This window comes from Procambarus clarkii, chromosome 19, assembly GCF_040958095.1.
Source record: "Procambarus clarkii isolate CNS0578487 chromosome 19, FALCON_Pclarkii_2.0, whole genome shotgun sequence".
NCBI classification, from domain to species: Eukaryota; Metazoa; Arthropoda; class Malacostraca; order Decapoda; family Cambaridae; genus Procambarus; species Procambarus clarkii.
The window spans coordinates 40,654,849-40,669,754 of NC_091168.1; the positions used below are offsets into that span (position 1 = coordinate 40,654,849).

A 14,906-nucleotide genomic window follows, 5' to 3' on the forward strand; every position below is an offset into this window, starting at 1 on the left:
ATGGAGGGAGGAGTAATGCTGTGAGAAAGAGGGTGGTGGCGTCATCTTCTGACTGTGTGTGGCCACCTTTTATTGACTGCACCCACCATAACAGTTTAGTGGTTCGCTTTGGTGAACAAAAATGTAGATATTTATATATAACGTGTGTATAGAGTGTAATAACAGCAACAGGAGTAAGTTAAGAGCCACCATTTTAGTGAGGGAGGTGCATCGTCTGCAAGACTTGTCCTGATGTTTACTTGTGGCCACTATGGTCTTTGGGCACCATACAAGCTTATTTGTACAGGTATGGTGAATAAAACAAGGAGATACTTATATATAATGTGTGTATATAGCATAACAGCACCACAAACAATATTGTTTGAGGAGAAATACTAGTGCGTTTGGCCTTGAGGGTGGCAGCTACCAGCTGACTGTGTGAGTAGCTACGTCTTATTTCCTTTACTCACCATACAAGCTTAGATGTACAGTTATGGTGAACAAAACATGTAAATACTTATATATAACGTCTGTGCATAGTGAATACATGCAAAAACAGTATTGTGGGAGGAGAATGAGGGCGAGTGAGGTGTTGCTGAGGGAGGGAGTGAGTGGCTAGCTGATGTGTGGCAGTTACTCCTCGTTGCTTTTTGACTCACAGTACCAACTTAGTGGTTCGTTATGGTGAGCAAAACATACAGATACTTATATATAACCTGTGTATATAGTGTAATAACAGCAAAACTATTTGTTTATTGTTTTATGAACATAATAATTAAATCACTAATATGTACACCATAATTTTGAGTACAGCGATGGTTCACACATTTTATTATATAAATATATCACAATACACGCTATTGAATAATATTGCTGCAAAAAACAAAGAAAAATCAATAGAACATTGAAATAATTAGGTAATAATATATTTGTTGCAACTGCCACCTCGGGCGGAGTAGACCTTGTCTGGTGAAGGCTCTGTCAACGCCCCTTTTTTGTCAGACTTCCCTACCCTATTGCGGCTAAAATATGCCACCTACATTTTTTTTTTTTTCTGTGATCAGGGAACACAAATGAACACTTTTATAAAACGAAAGAATTTTTTGGAAATTCTTTTTTTTTTGCGCCTGTGGGTGTTGAAGCCATTTGGACCCCATGCGATTTGAGGGTTATTGTAAATTTTCTCTTAGTTATATACCAGTTTGTTTTATTTATGTTAATTTTGATGTTTCATTTGTGTTTGAGAGTTTGTTTTAGTAAATGTGTATGATTATGTGTGTAAAGTCCGGCACATTTTTTGAGATAGTGGTGTCCCTGCACTCCATGAAGACAGAGAGGTCCAAGACAACACACAGGCAGGTTGTGTGGTCTGTGTTCGGGAGGTGCCCACCTCACTGTGTGACGTTATTGACCTCCATTAAATCTGAATGACTTGAACACTGTCATTTATCTGGTGAGTGAGAAATTATTCCTTGTTAGTGTATTGTTCCATTTCCTGTGTTTTAATAAAAGTATTGCATGCACTTTGATTAATTGTTGAATCCCGCCAATTCAAAAGTATGGTACCAGCTCGAAATGGTCACTCTTGTGTTTGATGTGTTTACAAATACATATTGGTTCTACATCCCTGTTTTAAAATAACATATCTATAATTGAAGTAAGGAAGTAATGACAGGTTTCGCGAGTTCCTACTCTAGAGTACGGCTTTCAAGCCCGTGTCCTACAAGGAAGCCGACAGGGCTGCCCCCAGAAAAACTGATGTGTTATGCCAAGAGGACACCTTCTACTTGCCTGTAAATGAGCAATGAGCATACCAAACTGTGTGCCCCAGTCACCGAGATGGTTGAGCCTCAATACGTCGTGGCCCAGGAACTCTAGTAGGCGACTTATGCTATCTCCAATAATTGTGGATCTGCAAGAAGAAAAACCACTTTATCAATTTACTACAGTATGTCTTTGAAATACACAAATAATGTTCACAGGCTGTATAAAATAAAATGTGTTTTAAAAAATGCATCACTTATTATTTTGTCTTCATATACACTGCAGTACAGGAAGTCCCCTAACTATGAACGAGTTATGTTCTGTGTTAGTAAAGCAGTTGTTTGGAACGCAGAGAATGATTTTTTCCATGGATGCAAATAAATGGAAGATGCGTTCCAGGACCACCAAAAGTACTCTCAAAACCAGTATTTTTAGGACATATACAGAGGACCACTTGGTTTGTGAACCCCTTGGGAATGAGACCCGTCTGTTATTGTGTCAGTTTGTAAATGAGAAATGGAGGAAAATGGAGACACAAAAAAACAGCGTTTAATGTAATGAAATGCCATTTTCTGGGTGAGACCCGGAGGCTCCCCGGAGCTATCCAGGCTGATATGTAAATATTAGCTTTCTGGCATCAAAGTCCATGGATTTCTTACCTACTGGGAACCATGAGCCAGAACCTGGCCCCCTCTGGGAGGCATGAGGAGCAATGGCCTATAGAAACTCCCGATGTGGTTGGAAGCATTCTATGTCTGCCATCGACCGGGTCTGGCACCCAGAAAGATAGGCGCCCCAAAATAAGCCCCTATTCCGGTGAAAATATTGCTACTGAAAGCCGAACGAGTGGACAGAACTTCCCAAGTGAAAACTAGCAAACTACCATGAAGTCATCATGTCGCCGCACTGTCATCTGAGCAACCCCCCCCCCCCCACTTCCCAGGAGGGGAAAGGGGAAGCTCCAGACCCCTGCACCGGCGATCCAACCGGCAGTTCTTGGCTGATGTGAAACTGGGTGGTCGGGTGTCTCTGACTCTGGGTTTGTTTCAGTTACTGTGCCTTGTGGTGTGGTCTGTCTCTACAGGTGGTGTGTGAGCCAGGATTAATATTCTACAGTACTCGGGATACATGCGCCTAGGGTTTCCTTCCCTTTCCTTCCCAGTAAGTACTGCCCTTGGGGCTCGGGTCACCTTCCACAGGCCACCTTAGGATCTACCTCTGCTGTGTCTTATACTGCTAAGTACTTGGCCGCCCTTGGAGTCAGCTGGGGTCTTGTTGCACTTGTTTGCCTCTGGGTAGGAGGTAGTTGACTAGCTGTGCAGGGTACTGCACAGCAAGTTTTAACCGACAGGGCTCCCTCCACAAAACAATTTAAGGGAAAAAATGACAGATTCAAAAGTAATTTGTTTGAACTCACCAATAACAGAAGTCCTGATTCACTTCTCCCTCACACCCCTCACTGCTGCTGGTTCCCCCCCCCCTATGGTGGCTAGCTTAGATTGCCAGCCAGAGATAGCCTGGAGAATTTCCATCTAATACAATAAAGCATTCATGATTTATAACTTTTTATTATCTTAATAATATTACTAAACAAAACCTGCAACCAAAAATATATATATATATGATGATGTACATCCAGAATTTAACCACCGTGCTGTATGGAGTTTATTGTGAAATTCTCATGGTGTGCATGAAATAAAGTGTTCCCAAAAAATTATTTTTTTCTTCGTAAAATGATAAATTCCCTTCCCTGAACATGTCTATGTAAACATAAATACCAAATTCCACTTACTTTGGCTGTGGGGACGTGGACAAGGTGTGCTGTGACGTCATTAGAGACTGGTTGCCCGTGGGTGAATCGCCCAGACACGGTCACGCGGGCCATTCAAGCACCGAGTGTTGCCACAAATATATTTTCAATTATTTGTTTTATGTATTTCCAATGCGGTTTTATTTTTTTTTATCGTATATGATGCATATTTGTGTCCTTTACAATATGTATACAGCAGAATGTTCATAATGTTCCCTGGAACTGTGATACATGTGTCAGTAATGTGCCCACACTAAATGTTTATTGTCGCAATATTACCTGTTAAAAATTCACTAAAATTACAATATGTACAGTTTCACACACTATTTACACAGTAACACACTGTATTACACACTTTTAAATTTAATTTAATTTAAATTTTATTTAATTTAATTCATTTAATTTAAAAATTTAATTTTTTTTTTTTTTTTTAATAATTGGACAGACTTGTTGCTAGGCAGGGAAGTAAATGAAATGTATGCCAAATTTTGCAAAAATACGAGGAAGGCACACAAATGTTCATACCTAAACAGAGATGCAGGGCCAGAAAAAAGGATTGGTTCAACAGAAATTGTGAGAGGGCCAGAGACCAAAAGATACAAAAATGGAATTGGTATAGGAAGTGGCCAAACTCCCAAACATACCAGCGATACAAAGATGCGAGGAACAACTATACGGCAGTGAGGAGAAAGGCAGAAAGAAATTTTGAAAAAGGGATAACGGATAAATGTAAAACAGAACTGGGCCTATTCTACAAATTCATAAACAACAAATTGCAGGTAAAGGATAATATCCAGAGGTTGAAAATGGGAAACAGATTCACGGAAAATGAAAAGGAAATGTGTGAAACATTAAACGAAAAGTTCCAAAGTGTGTTTGTACAAAATGAAATCTTCAGAGAACCAGACACAATAAGAATTCCAGAGAACAACATAGAGCGGATAGAGTGTCTAGATCCGAAGTGGAAAATATGCTAAAGGAGCTCAGTAAGAACAAAGCAGCTGGCCCAGATGGAGTTTCACCATGGGTTCTGAGAGAATGTGCATCTGAGCTCAGCATTCCACTTCACCTGATCTTCCAGGCATCCCTGTGTACAGGAATCGTAGCAGACATGTGGAAACAGGCTAACAGTTCCAATCTACAAAGGGGGCAACAGGGAAGACCCCCTCAATTATAGACCTGTATCACTGACAAGTGTAATGGTGAAAGTATTGGGAAAACTAATCAAAACTAAATGGGTAGAACACCTGGAGAGAAATGATATAATATCAGACAGACAGTATGGTTTTCGATCTGGAAGATCCTGTGTATCGAATTTACTCAGTTTCTATGATCAAGCCACAAAGATATTACAGGAAAGAGATGGTTGGGTTGACTGCATCTATCTGGACCTAAAAAAGGCTTTCGACAGAGTTCCACATAAGAGGTTGTTCTGAAAACTAGAAAATATTGGAGGGGTGACAGGTAAGCTTCTAACATGGATGAAAAATTCTGACTAATAGAAAAATGAGGGCAGTAATCAGAGGCAATGTATCGGACTGGAGAAATGTCACAAGTGGAGTACCACAGGGTTCAGTTCTTGCACTAGTGATGTTTATTGTCTACATAAATGATCTACCAGTTGATATACAGAATTATATGAATATGTTTGCTGATGATGCTAAGATAATAGGAAGGATAAGAAATTTAGATGATTGTCATGCCCTTCAAGAAGACCTGGACAAAATAAGTATATGGAGCACCACTTTGCAAATGGAATTTAATGTTAATAAATGCCATGTTATGTAATGTGGAATAGGAGAACATAGACCCCACACAACCTATATGTTATGTGAGAAATCTTTAAAGAATTCTGATAAAGAAAGAGATCTAGGGGTAGTTCTAGATAGAAAACTATCACCTGAGGACTACATAAGAATATTGTGCAAGGAGCCTATGCTATGCTTTCTAACTTCAGAATTGCATTTAAATACATGGATGGAGATATACTAAAGAAATTGTTCATGACTTTTGTTAGGCCAAAGCTAGAATATGCAGCTGTTGTGTGGTGCCCATATCTTAAGAAGCACATCAACAAACTGGAAAAGGTACAAAGACATGCTACTAAGCGGCTCCTAGAACTGAAGGGCAAGAGCTATGAGGAGAGGTTAGAGGCATTAAATATGCAAAAACTAGAAGAAAAAGAGGTGATATGATCACTACGTACAAAATAGTAACAGGCATTGATAAAATTGACTGGGAAAATTTCCTGAGACCTGGAACTTCAAGAACAAGAGGTCATAGATTTAAACTAGCTAAACACAGATGCCAAAGAAATATAAGAAAATTCACTTTTGCAAACAGAGTGGTAAACGGTTGGAACAAGTTAGGTGAGGTGGTGGTGGAGGCCAAGACCGTCAGTAGTTTCAAAGCGTTATATGACAAAGAGTGCTGGGAAGACGGGACACCACGAGCGTAGCTCTCATCCTGTAACTACACTTAGGTAATTACACTTTGGTAATTATGCGTAAAGAATGGGCGGCCAAGAACCTGTGCGACCCTCAAATCCCTGTGCCCGAAATGAGCCCTAGACATCACCAACACAGCAGCAAAAGCTGCAAACATCCGAACAGCATGGACGCAAGGACAGACCACAGGCTGGAAGTCTAAAAAAAACTCCGAGGACGACCTGGGAGACCCGAACCCTGAAACAGGGAACGAGGGGAACTGGATCAACCCAAAGCGCATCTCCAGACACTGTACGCAGGTAATGACAAAAAAGCACAACCGGATAATACAGGACGCATCCCTGGCTGAACCAATCAAGCATCAATAACCCAAGAACCCCTCCAGAAAACAGCCGTCTCGACTGTCGCCAGAAGGACGGAGAAAGGCTGCAAATGTACAAACCTACCACCAGTACCAAAGAGCAGAAACCTGAACCAAAGGGGCTACCACAAACTGAGGAGATGATGATAAGGCACCCTGATCAATTACCAGGATGGCTCGGGCAACGCATGAGCAGGCCGGAGGAGAAACAAAACACGAGAAAGCGCACGAAATGGGGAAGATGTGACGTCCGCCCTGAACGCAAGCCGGCGCGGCTCCGCCAGTGCCGCACAAAACAAGGTGACAGTAAGAAACATCAAACTGTAGTCCTGAAAACCCAAGAAAGGACAAGACAACCCAATGCGAAAGAGAAGACAACTTACGAAGAGCAAGAAAAAGTGCATAGAAACACCAGGAAACATCATACTGTTGCCGAGATGAAGCTCGCAGGTGGGACAATATCAACAAAGCCACCTGATCATCACAGAGATGGTGATACCCGTGTCAAAATACCAGACGCGAAGAGCCAAGGAAAGAGCCGAACCAGTCACGTACAGGACCGGTCCGACCTTCCGAAAGAGGCGGAGCCGTGGGAAAACCCCCCGGGTTCGGACACCTATCAAGCAGCGTCTGAAAATAAAGCTGGGCCAGCCACCAAGGGACCATAAAGACTACTCTCGTGGGAATGGGCTCCAACCGAGCCAGAACCCGAAGCAACAGCTGAACCGGGAGAAGAGGAACAGGTACCCCCCACCTCAACCAGTCCTGCCGAAAGGCATCCACCGTGAATGCCTCGCAGGCGTGTAAGGGCGCCACATAAAATAGGCGACGCCTAGACCACGCCGACACGAAGACGTCCATGGCCAGGAGTCCATGCGTCCTGCAGAGCCAACGAAACGAGTTGGCGACGACTGGCCAATCCGCGAACAGAGGAATGAACCGAGACAGCTGTCTGCCAGGACGCAGGACACACCTCGGACATGAACCTCATGGTTACCCAAACCCTGAAAATCCAGCAAACGAGCCACTCTAAGGTACCAACCCCAAAGGTCAAACACCTAAGAGAAACCCTGTGGTTCCGGCAAAGAACTGCCAGAAAACAGTCCGAATGGAGCTGAATGGTAGAGCACTGAGTGACCCAACCCCTCCGAAGCGCAAACCAGACAGCCACGAACTCCCGAACCATGCTGTTAGCCTGACGGACAGACAGGCCCTACCATCCCCGGCCGACCTGGTGAGCACTGGTCACAAAGCCCCCAGCCGAGAGATGACATGTCCGTGAACACATCGAGCGAAGGCTCGGGGAGGTGCCAAGGCACGGAACTCCGAAAACCCCAAAGAGGAAGTTGGTGACACAGCACCAACACAAGATCCCCGGAAGAACAAACACAACGATTGCAAGAGAGGCGGAAGGGAAGTCTCTGAAGGAACCAAACAGATGACGAAGTCAAACCCGACCTTGCGGGCAGACCAGCACGTCGAAGTTCAGACTCCCGCACAACTGCTCGAGCAACTGGGGACCCCCTCATGAACAGCCGAAGGCGGGACCACAGCCGCAGCAACACTTCTGGTGAAAAAAGACAAGGAGTGGCCCAAGAGCCCTAAACAAGACCCAGCCAGGTCTGAACCCGGGACAGAAACAAATGGAACGGCCTCTAGATCACCAGGAAACCAAACCCGGCAATCTGGAATGAGCCACACCCCTGGCGAGCAGACAAGTGGACCGACTGGGAGCCCACACCAGCCCGTTGTCGAGGTAGGCCAGACACCGAATCCCAAGCAGACTCAGACAGGGCACCAAGATCCAGTAAAGATGCATAAATACTCCCAATTACAAAATAAGGAAGGCAACAAAAGAGGTAAGCCTGAAGCCCCACCACCAACGGTGCCAGTCCCGGAAAACTGGAGAGGAACATGCCAAGAATTGACCTGGAGGCCCAGGGCCACCATCCAGGCACCCGGCCCCAACAGAAGCCAGACAGGTGACAACTGTCCTCCGATGAGGGCATAGAAACCAGGGCACAGACTGAAGAAGTCCAGAAGAACTTCGACAGAAGTAGTAGTCCAGAAGAACTGCAGAATCTACAGGCCCATGTCTGCATAGAGCAGACGGGAACCCCAGAATGATGGGGCGGATCGACCACATCCAATGCACCCACGAAGATGACATGATGAAGCACAGAGGAAGAAGCCCACCCCGCCAGCCCTGAACCCCCAAAAGGGGGTGAAGCCGTCCATCGCCACCACCAGAGGCTGGAAGACAACCAAAAGCGCCCACTAACTGCGGGACCATGTGAGAGTTAGCAGAGCAAGCTGCTTCCCCAGCGCCCCGTCAACAGAGCCCCTTCCGAAAGAAAAAGTATATACAGTATCCACTTAATTTAACGGCCTCTTTTATACCGATCTGCCGGTAATAATGACCGGTTTGGGAGACCGGTATCTAGAGCCTCATATACCGGTCTGGTGGTCGATATTGGGTTTGTTTTGGCATCAGGGGGTCCTCACATGGCAAGCAGGCCGCCTACCTCTAACGTCCCCTCCCTCACCATCACTGAACCTCTCCCCCACTCCTTCACTCCTGCTCTTCCCCCCCCCCCCCCCACACAAGACCGTTCTGGGAAATGGCTCAGTAAATTGCCTGCCAGCCAGAGACAGACTTGAGAATCTTCATCTAATACAATAAAGCATTCCTGAAACAAGTATTTTATAACTTTTTATTATCCTAATAATATTACTAAACAAAATCTGCAACCAAAAATATAAATGATGATGTATATCCAGAATTTATTTAATAAACATCTGGTTCACTGGGTCAAGTGTCAGGCTTAGCAGTGAGCTGGTCCCTTCCCCCACCACCGACACCCCCCTCCCCCTCCCGCCCCCCGACCCACCCATACACTCTCTCTCTGCTCAATTCGACACCCATCCCTCCCTCCCTCCCTCCATCCCTCCTTCCATCCCTCCCTCCCTCCTTCCATCCCTTCCTCCCTCCATCCCTCCCTCCCTCCTTCCATCCGTCCCTCCCTCCCATCCATCCATCTCCCTCCTTCCCTCTCACCATCTCCCTCCGTCCATATCTCCCTTCTTTCATCCCTCCCACCGTCTATCTATCTCTCCTTCCATCTCTCCCTTCCCCCCTCCACCTCTCCCTCCCTCCTTCCATTCCTCCCTCCCTCCTTCCATTCCTCCCTCCCCCTCCACCTCTCCCTCCCTCCTTCCATTCCTCCCTCCCCCTCCACCTCTCCCTCCCTCCTTCCATTCCTCCCTCCACCTCTCCCTCCCTCCTTCCATCCCTCCCTCCCTTCCTCTATCCCTCCCTCCATCCATCCAGAATTTATTTAATAAACATCTGGTTCACTGGGTCAAGTGTCAGGCTTAGCAGTGAGCTGGTCCCTTCCCCCACCACCCACACCCCCTCCCCCTCCCGCCCCCCGACCCACCCATACACTCTCTCTCTGCTCAATTCAACACCCATCCCTCCCTCCCTCCATCTCTCCCTCACTCCTTTCCTCCCTCCCTCCTTCCTCCATCTCTCCCTCCTTCCCTCCCTCCATCTCTCCCTCCTTCCCTCCCTCCATCTCTCCCTCCATCTCTCCCTCCATCTCTCCCTCCATCTCTCCTTCCCTACCTCCCTCCCTCCATCTCTCCTTCCCTACCTCCCTCCCTCCATCTCTCCTTCCCTACCTCCCTCCCTCCCTCCCATCCTTCATCCCTCCCTCCCTCCATCATTCCACCCATTCATCTCCATTCTCTCCCTGCCTCCCTCCCAAGCTCTGCCTGCCTGCCTCCCTCCCTCCCAAGCTCTGCTTGCCTGCCTCCTTCCGTGCCTCTCCCTCCCAGCCTCTTCCTGCCTGCCTGCCTACATTTCAACCTCTCCATCCCGGCCTGCCTGCCCATCCACCCACCAGTCAGCCATCACTGACACAATGAGTGCATTTGGAGCCAACATGGTGCACGGATGTTCCTTGATTGTGCAGATATGTCCAACAAAGACACGTAATGAACACTCCAGTCTCTTGACAAATCAAAACAATGTGCCGTGAATCTGTGACGTCACAGGGTAGAAGGCACTAGAGTGGTGGTCTATAAAAAATATATCTTACCTGAATGTTACTTGGAAAAAAAAAAAAAAAAAAAAAAAAAAACGACACTTAACTTCGGAAATACTGGAGCTCCGGAAATAACGACCAGGGTACAGCCCCATATAGGCCGTTAAATTGAGTGGATACTGTATACACATACAGTGGTACCTCGGAATGCGATTGTCCCTGTATGCGAGGTTTTCGGAAGGCGAGGTGTATTTACTCCAAAAATTTGTCTCAGAAGGCGAGGGTTACTTCGGGAGGCGAGTTTGGACGCGAGTTTGTTGATACGTGTACAGCCGACCTAGCGCGTTCGTCGCCCCTCCGCCCCTCAGTTTATTATTGTCTCGCGCTCAGTGACTACCCCCACATCAATTCTTCTCGCGGATTTTCAGTGTTTTGTTGGATTTTTGGTGATTTGTCTATACAATTTGTTATTATATATCTCACCATGGGTCCCAAGAAAGCCAGTGGTAAGGATAAAGGCCAGAAAGCTCATGTGAGGATGACAATAGAGGAGAAACAAGAGATCATTCGGAAGCATGAGAACGGTACACGTGTTGTTGAACTTTGTAGGCAGTACAACAAAGCCACATCAACAATATGCACTATACTTAAGAAGAAAAATAAGATTATGGGTGCTAAAGTGGCAAAAGGAGTAAGAACATTAACGGCACAAAGACCACAAATACTTGAAGAAGTGGAAAAGTTGTTATTAATTTGGATACACGACAAGGAGTTGAGGGGTGATAGTGTTTCGGAGGCCATTATTTGTGAGAAAGCCAGGGTGTTGCACGAAGACCTTCTAAAGAATACCCCTGCAACGAGTGATGCAGATAAGAAAGAGTTTAAGGCAAGCAGGGGCTGGTTTGAAAAATTTAGAAAGAGAAGTGGTATCCATAGTGTTACAAGGCATGGGGTTATGTGATGTGATTATGGAAGGGGACTCCCCTTCCAAACAGTAACTCCTCTCCTCCTCCCCCCTCCTCACCATCTTCCACACGCCTACAGCACTCGACAGCAAGGTAAGTAATAACTGGAACACAGTTTTGTAGGTTTATTTAGATGAATTAGGTAAATTAGGTATAAAAATTTAGTTTGATGTGGGGTTTTTGGGGTAGTCAGGAACGGATTAATTCATTCCCCTTTATTTCTTATGGGGAAATTAACTTCGGAATGCGAGTTTTCGGAAGGCGAGGCGTCTCCAGGAACGGATTAAACTCTTATTCTGAGGTATGCCTGTATATACATATATATTATGTATATACACCTACACATACATACACACACAACACACAAGGTATGTTACATACACGTGCGTATGCACATACACATGTGTACACATGTACATGCACATGTACACACACAAATACACATGAAAAGAAAATTACAAGCCGCCGATCAGTGGGCAGAGAGCACTATGCCGGCCAGGAGAAGAAGGCACAAAACTGCATCAAACGGCCCACCTCGACAACAAAATCCCAAAGTCCCAGCACGGCCACAACACATGCCAAGACCCAAAGAAATCAGTCTGCAAGCCAGGAAGACCCCGGAACCCCAGAACGCAGAACCGGGTCTCACACGAGGAAACAAAACCCCCTGAACCCACAAAGGGGGCCAAAGAGGAAGAAACCTCCAGAACAAAACCAAAGAACCCAAAGGAACCCGGAATCGAACCAGGGGGAGCCCAAACCACCACATTTGCCGGCAGAGATAAACCACAGCCGCAGAGAGAACCCCCAGGGAAACGGACAAAACAGACCGAAAACCGAGGGACAAGGTATGGGAGCAAGCATAACGGACAGGAATACCGAGCCCAAACAGACAAAACGGAAAACCCGGTGCGAAATCAACACTCAAACGTTCCCAGAGGAACAGGAAACGTGCAGATAACACCAGAAAAGCAAAGAAATGACAACAGGAGAATAAAACCCCTGAAAAAGGTTTAAAATCACCCAAGACGCTTGCTCGCACACCCAATCGCATGTAAACAAACCGCAACGCCGCCCTGGTAGCCACGCTGGGAAACCGGCAGAAGAAAATGGCCACCAGAACAGAGGGCTGTGACTGACGCAAAAGATACGAAAACACGCCAGCAAAAGTGGGAAGCAAGCAAACTGGATGGGTGAAAAACTCAGCACAGAAGCAGAAAACACAGGCAGGGGCAAACTGCCCCAGAACTGCTAGCAGGCATCCCCCATAGCCCCGGGAACCCGCAACAGAGGCCCCGGGTCAGAGCTGCCCTTAAAGAAAAGGAAGAGTCCATGGGAAAGGCAGCAAGAAAGGGCCGCTGATAAGACCCAGAAGCCTTGGCAGGAGGAACAGGCTCGAAAACCTCCATCCCCAACCCGAACAGGGCAGCCCCCGAAAACCACCCGAGTCTCGGCCCCAACTAAACCCCACCCCGACTCCGAAACCCGCAGACAGTCCAGAGCCGGGAACAGGGGGGGGGGGGGAAGGGGCAAACAGCACCTAACCAAAACGGGGCGGCCTCAGGGTCTCCAAGTGGGAAACCAACCTAGCGTGTTGCAGCAACCTAACCTAGATTGCAACACTGATGCCGCCTGTACTCTGAACAGTAATAACATCAGGAGAGTACTGGAAAACAAGCAGAGAATCTCTCTCGCAAGACTCCGGGTCAAGGTCTCAGTGACCCAACAGGCAGCATGATGGAGGTAAAAGTGGCAACTGTCACCCGGAGACAAGGGCACAGCAACCAACGATCCCGTACAAGACGGGTTGGGACCCGGAAGACACATTCAATGGTCCACCGAGACCCGACGGGTTTCCAGGGCCCGTAGGGGTAACAACTACGGGAAGCCCGGACAAGGTGTTGCTAACCGGTTAAACACCCAAAATTAACAAGGGGGTAGAGTATAACACTGAAAACCACTGCGATGTGTACAATCACAGGGGGCCTAGCAAAGGGCCACCAAACACTACCAGTGGAACTGTAGCCACACTAGGCAGACCCCCACCAGGCAAAAGAAAATAAAGAACAAAAGAAAAACCCTGCAAAAGTATACCGTTTCCAGAGGCAACAGGAATCGGTCGCCGCTTAGGTGGCAGGTCTCGCAATACCTTGACGCCCTAACCAGCACAATACCAGTACCTACCCAGGGTCAAACAAGGGCCCCAAGCCCCAGCTGGCCCCAAGGGCGAGGCAAATGCCAAGCAGCAAGAACCTCTACAAGAATGGTTCCCGAACGCTCCAGGGAAGATAACCTTGTCACGCAGGGGCAGTACTCACAGGGCGCTTAGGAAAGTAAGCTACTAAGCGCATGCAGCCCCGGCACTGATGAGGTACTCCTGGCCACCGCACAACACAACACACGACAGTGAACGCCACACAAGGCAAACACCGCCTAGGAAACTGAGGCCAGAGAAGCGTCTATCCCGGTTGACATTAGCTTACGAACTGATGCTAGGCAGCCGGCGTGGTAGGTCCAGGGCTCCCCCCTCCCCCTCTCGGGGCGGGGAAGGCTGCGCCGATGATCGGTGCTGCAGTAAAGTGTGATGTTTGCTTGTTTCCTTGGGATTGGAGGGAGTTTCTACCTCTCTGTTCGGTTTTTTGTTTTAGTTTTACCATGTGGGGTTTGTTTTGTTATGCCTACCTTTCTGGGTGCAAATCCCGTTCAATGGCAGATAAGGAAAACCCCAACCACAAGGGGGTTTTCCAGGGCCATTGCTCCCTGAAACCTCTCTGAAGGGGCCAGGTTCTGACATTGGTCCCTGGTAGGTCTGAACTCCTTAGCTAATATCCCGGTCTAATTTAACATACATTAGCCCGATAAGCTCCAGGGAGCTGTAGGGGCACCTCACAGAAAAGTTAAAAAAATAAAAAACCTGCATTGAATGTAAAGAAACACCATTTTCTGGGTGAGACTTGGAGGCTCCCTGGAGCTAACCAGGGGCCAGTTTCATGAAAGCACTTATGCAAGCACTTACAAACTTGTACATCTTTTCTCAATCTTTGGTGGCTTTGTTTCCAATTATTAAACAGCTAATGAGCTCCGAAGCACAAGAAGGCTGTTTATAACAATAACAACAGTTGAATGGGAAGTTTTCATGCTTGTAAACTGTTTAATAAATGAAACCAAAGCTGTCAAAGATTGAGGAAAGATGTACACGTTCGTAAGTGCTTGCGTAAGTTCTTTTGTGAATCTGGCCCCAGGCTGATATGCTAACATCAGTCATGTGTATGGAGTTCTGTGGTTCTACAGGCAATGGCTTATAGAAACCTCCGTATGGTTGGAAGCATTCTATGTCTGCCATTGACCGGGTCAGGCACCCCAGAGAGGTAAGCGTCCCAAAACAAACCACTATTCTGGTGAAAATTGCCACAAAAAGCCAAACACGTGGATAGAACTCCCCAAACAGAAACGAGCAAACGAGCATGACGTCACACGTCCCCGCGCTGCTGTCTGCACAGCGTTCCCTGCTTCCCAGGAGGGGGAAGGGAA

General features: G+C 46.8%; 1 protein-coding gene across 2 annotated transcripts in view; it reads right to left on the reverse strand.

Annotated features, from left to right (window-relative positions):
* The window catches only part of ArgRS (arginine--tRNA ligase-like protein), a 277,968-nt gene that overhangs the window by 193,801 nt on the left and 69,261 nt on the right, over window positions 1–14,906 (reverse strand). For both annotated transcript variants that reach the window (XM_069327302.1, XM_069327303.1), the window contains one exon: window positions 1,771–1,891. In XM_069327302.1, the coding sequence (XP_069183403.1) occupies window positions 1,771–1,891 (121 nt within the window). The remainder of the gene's footprint in view (window positions 1–1,770; window positions 1,892–14,906) is intronic.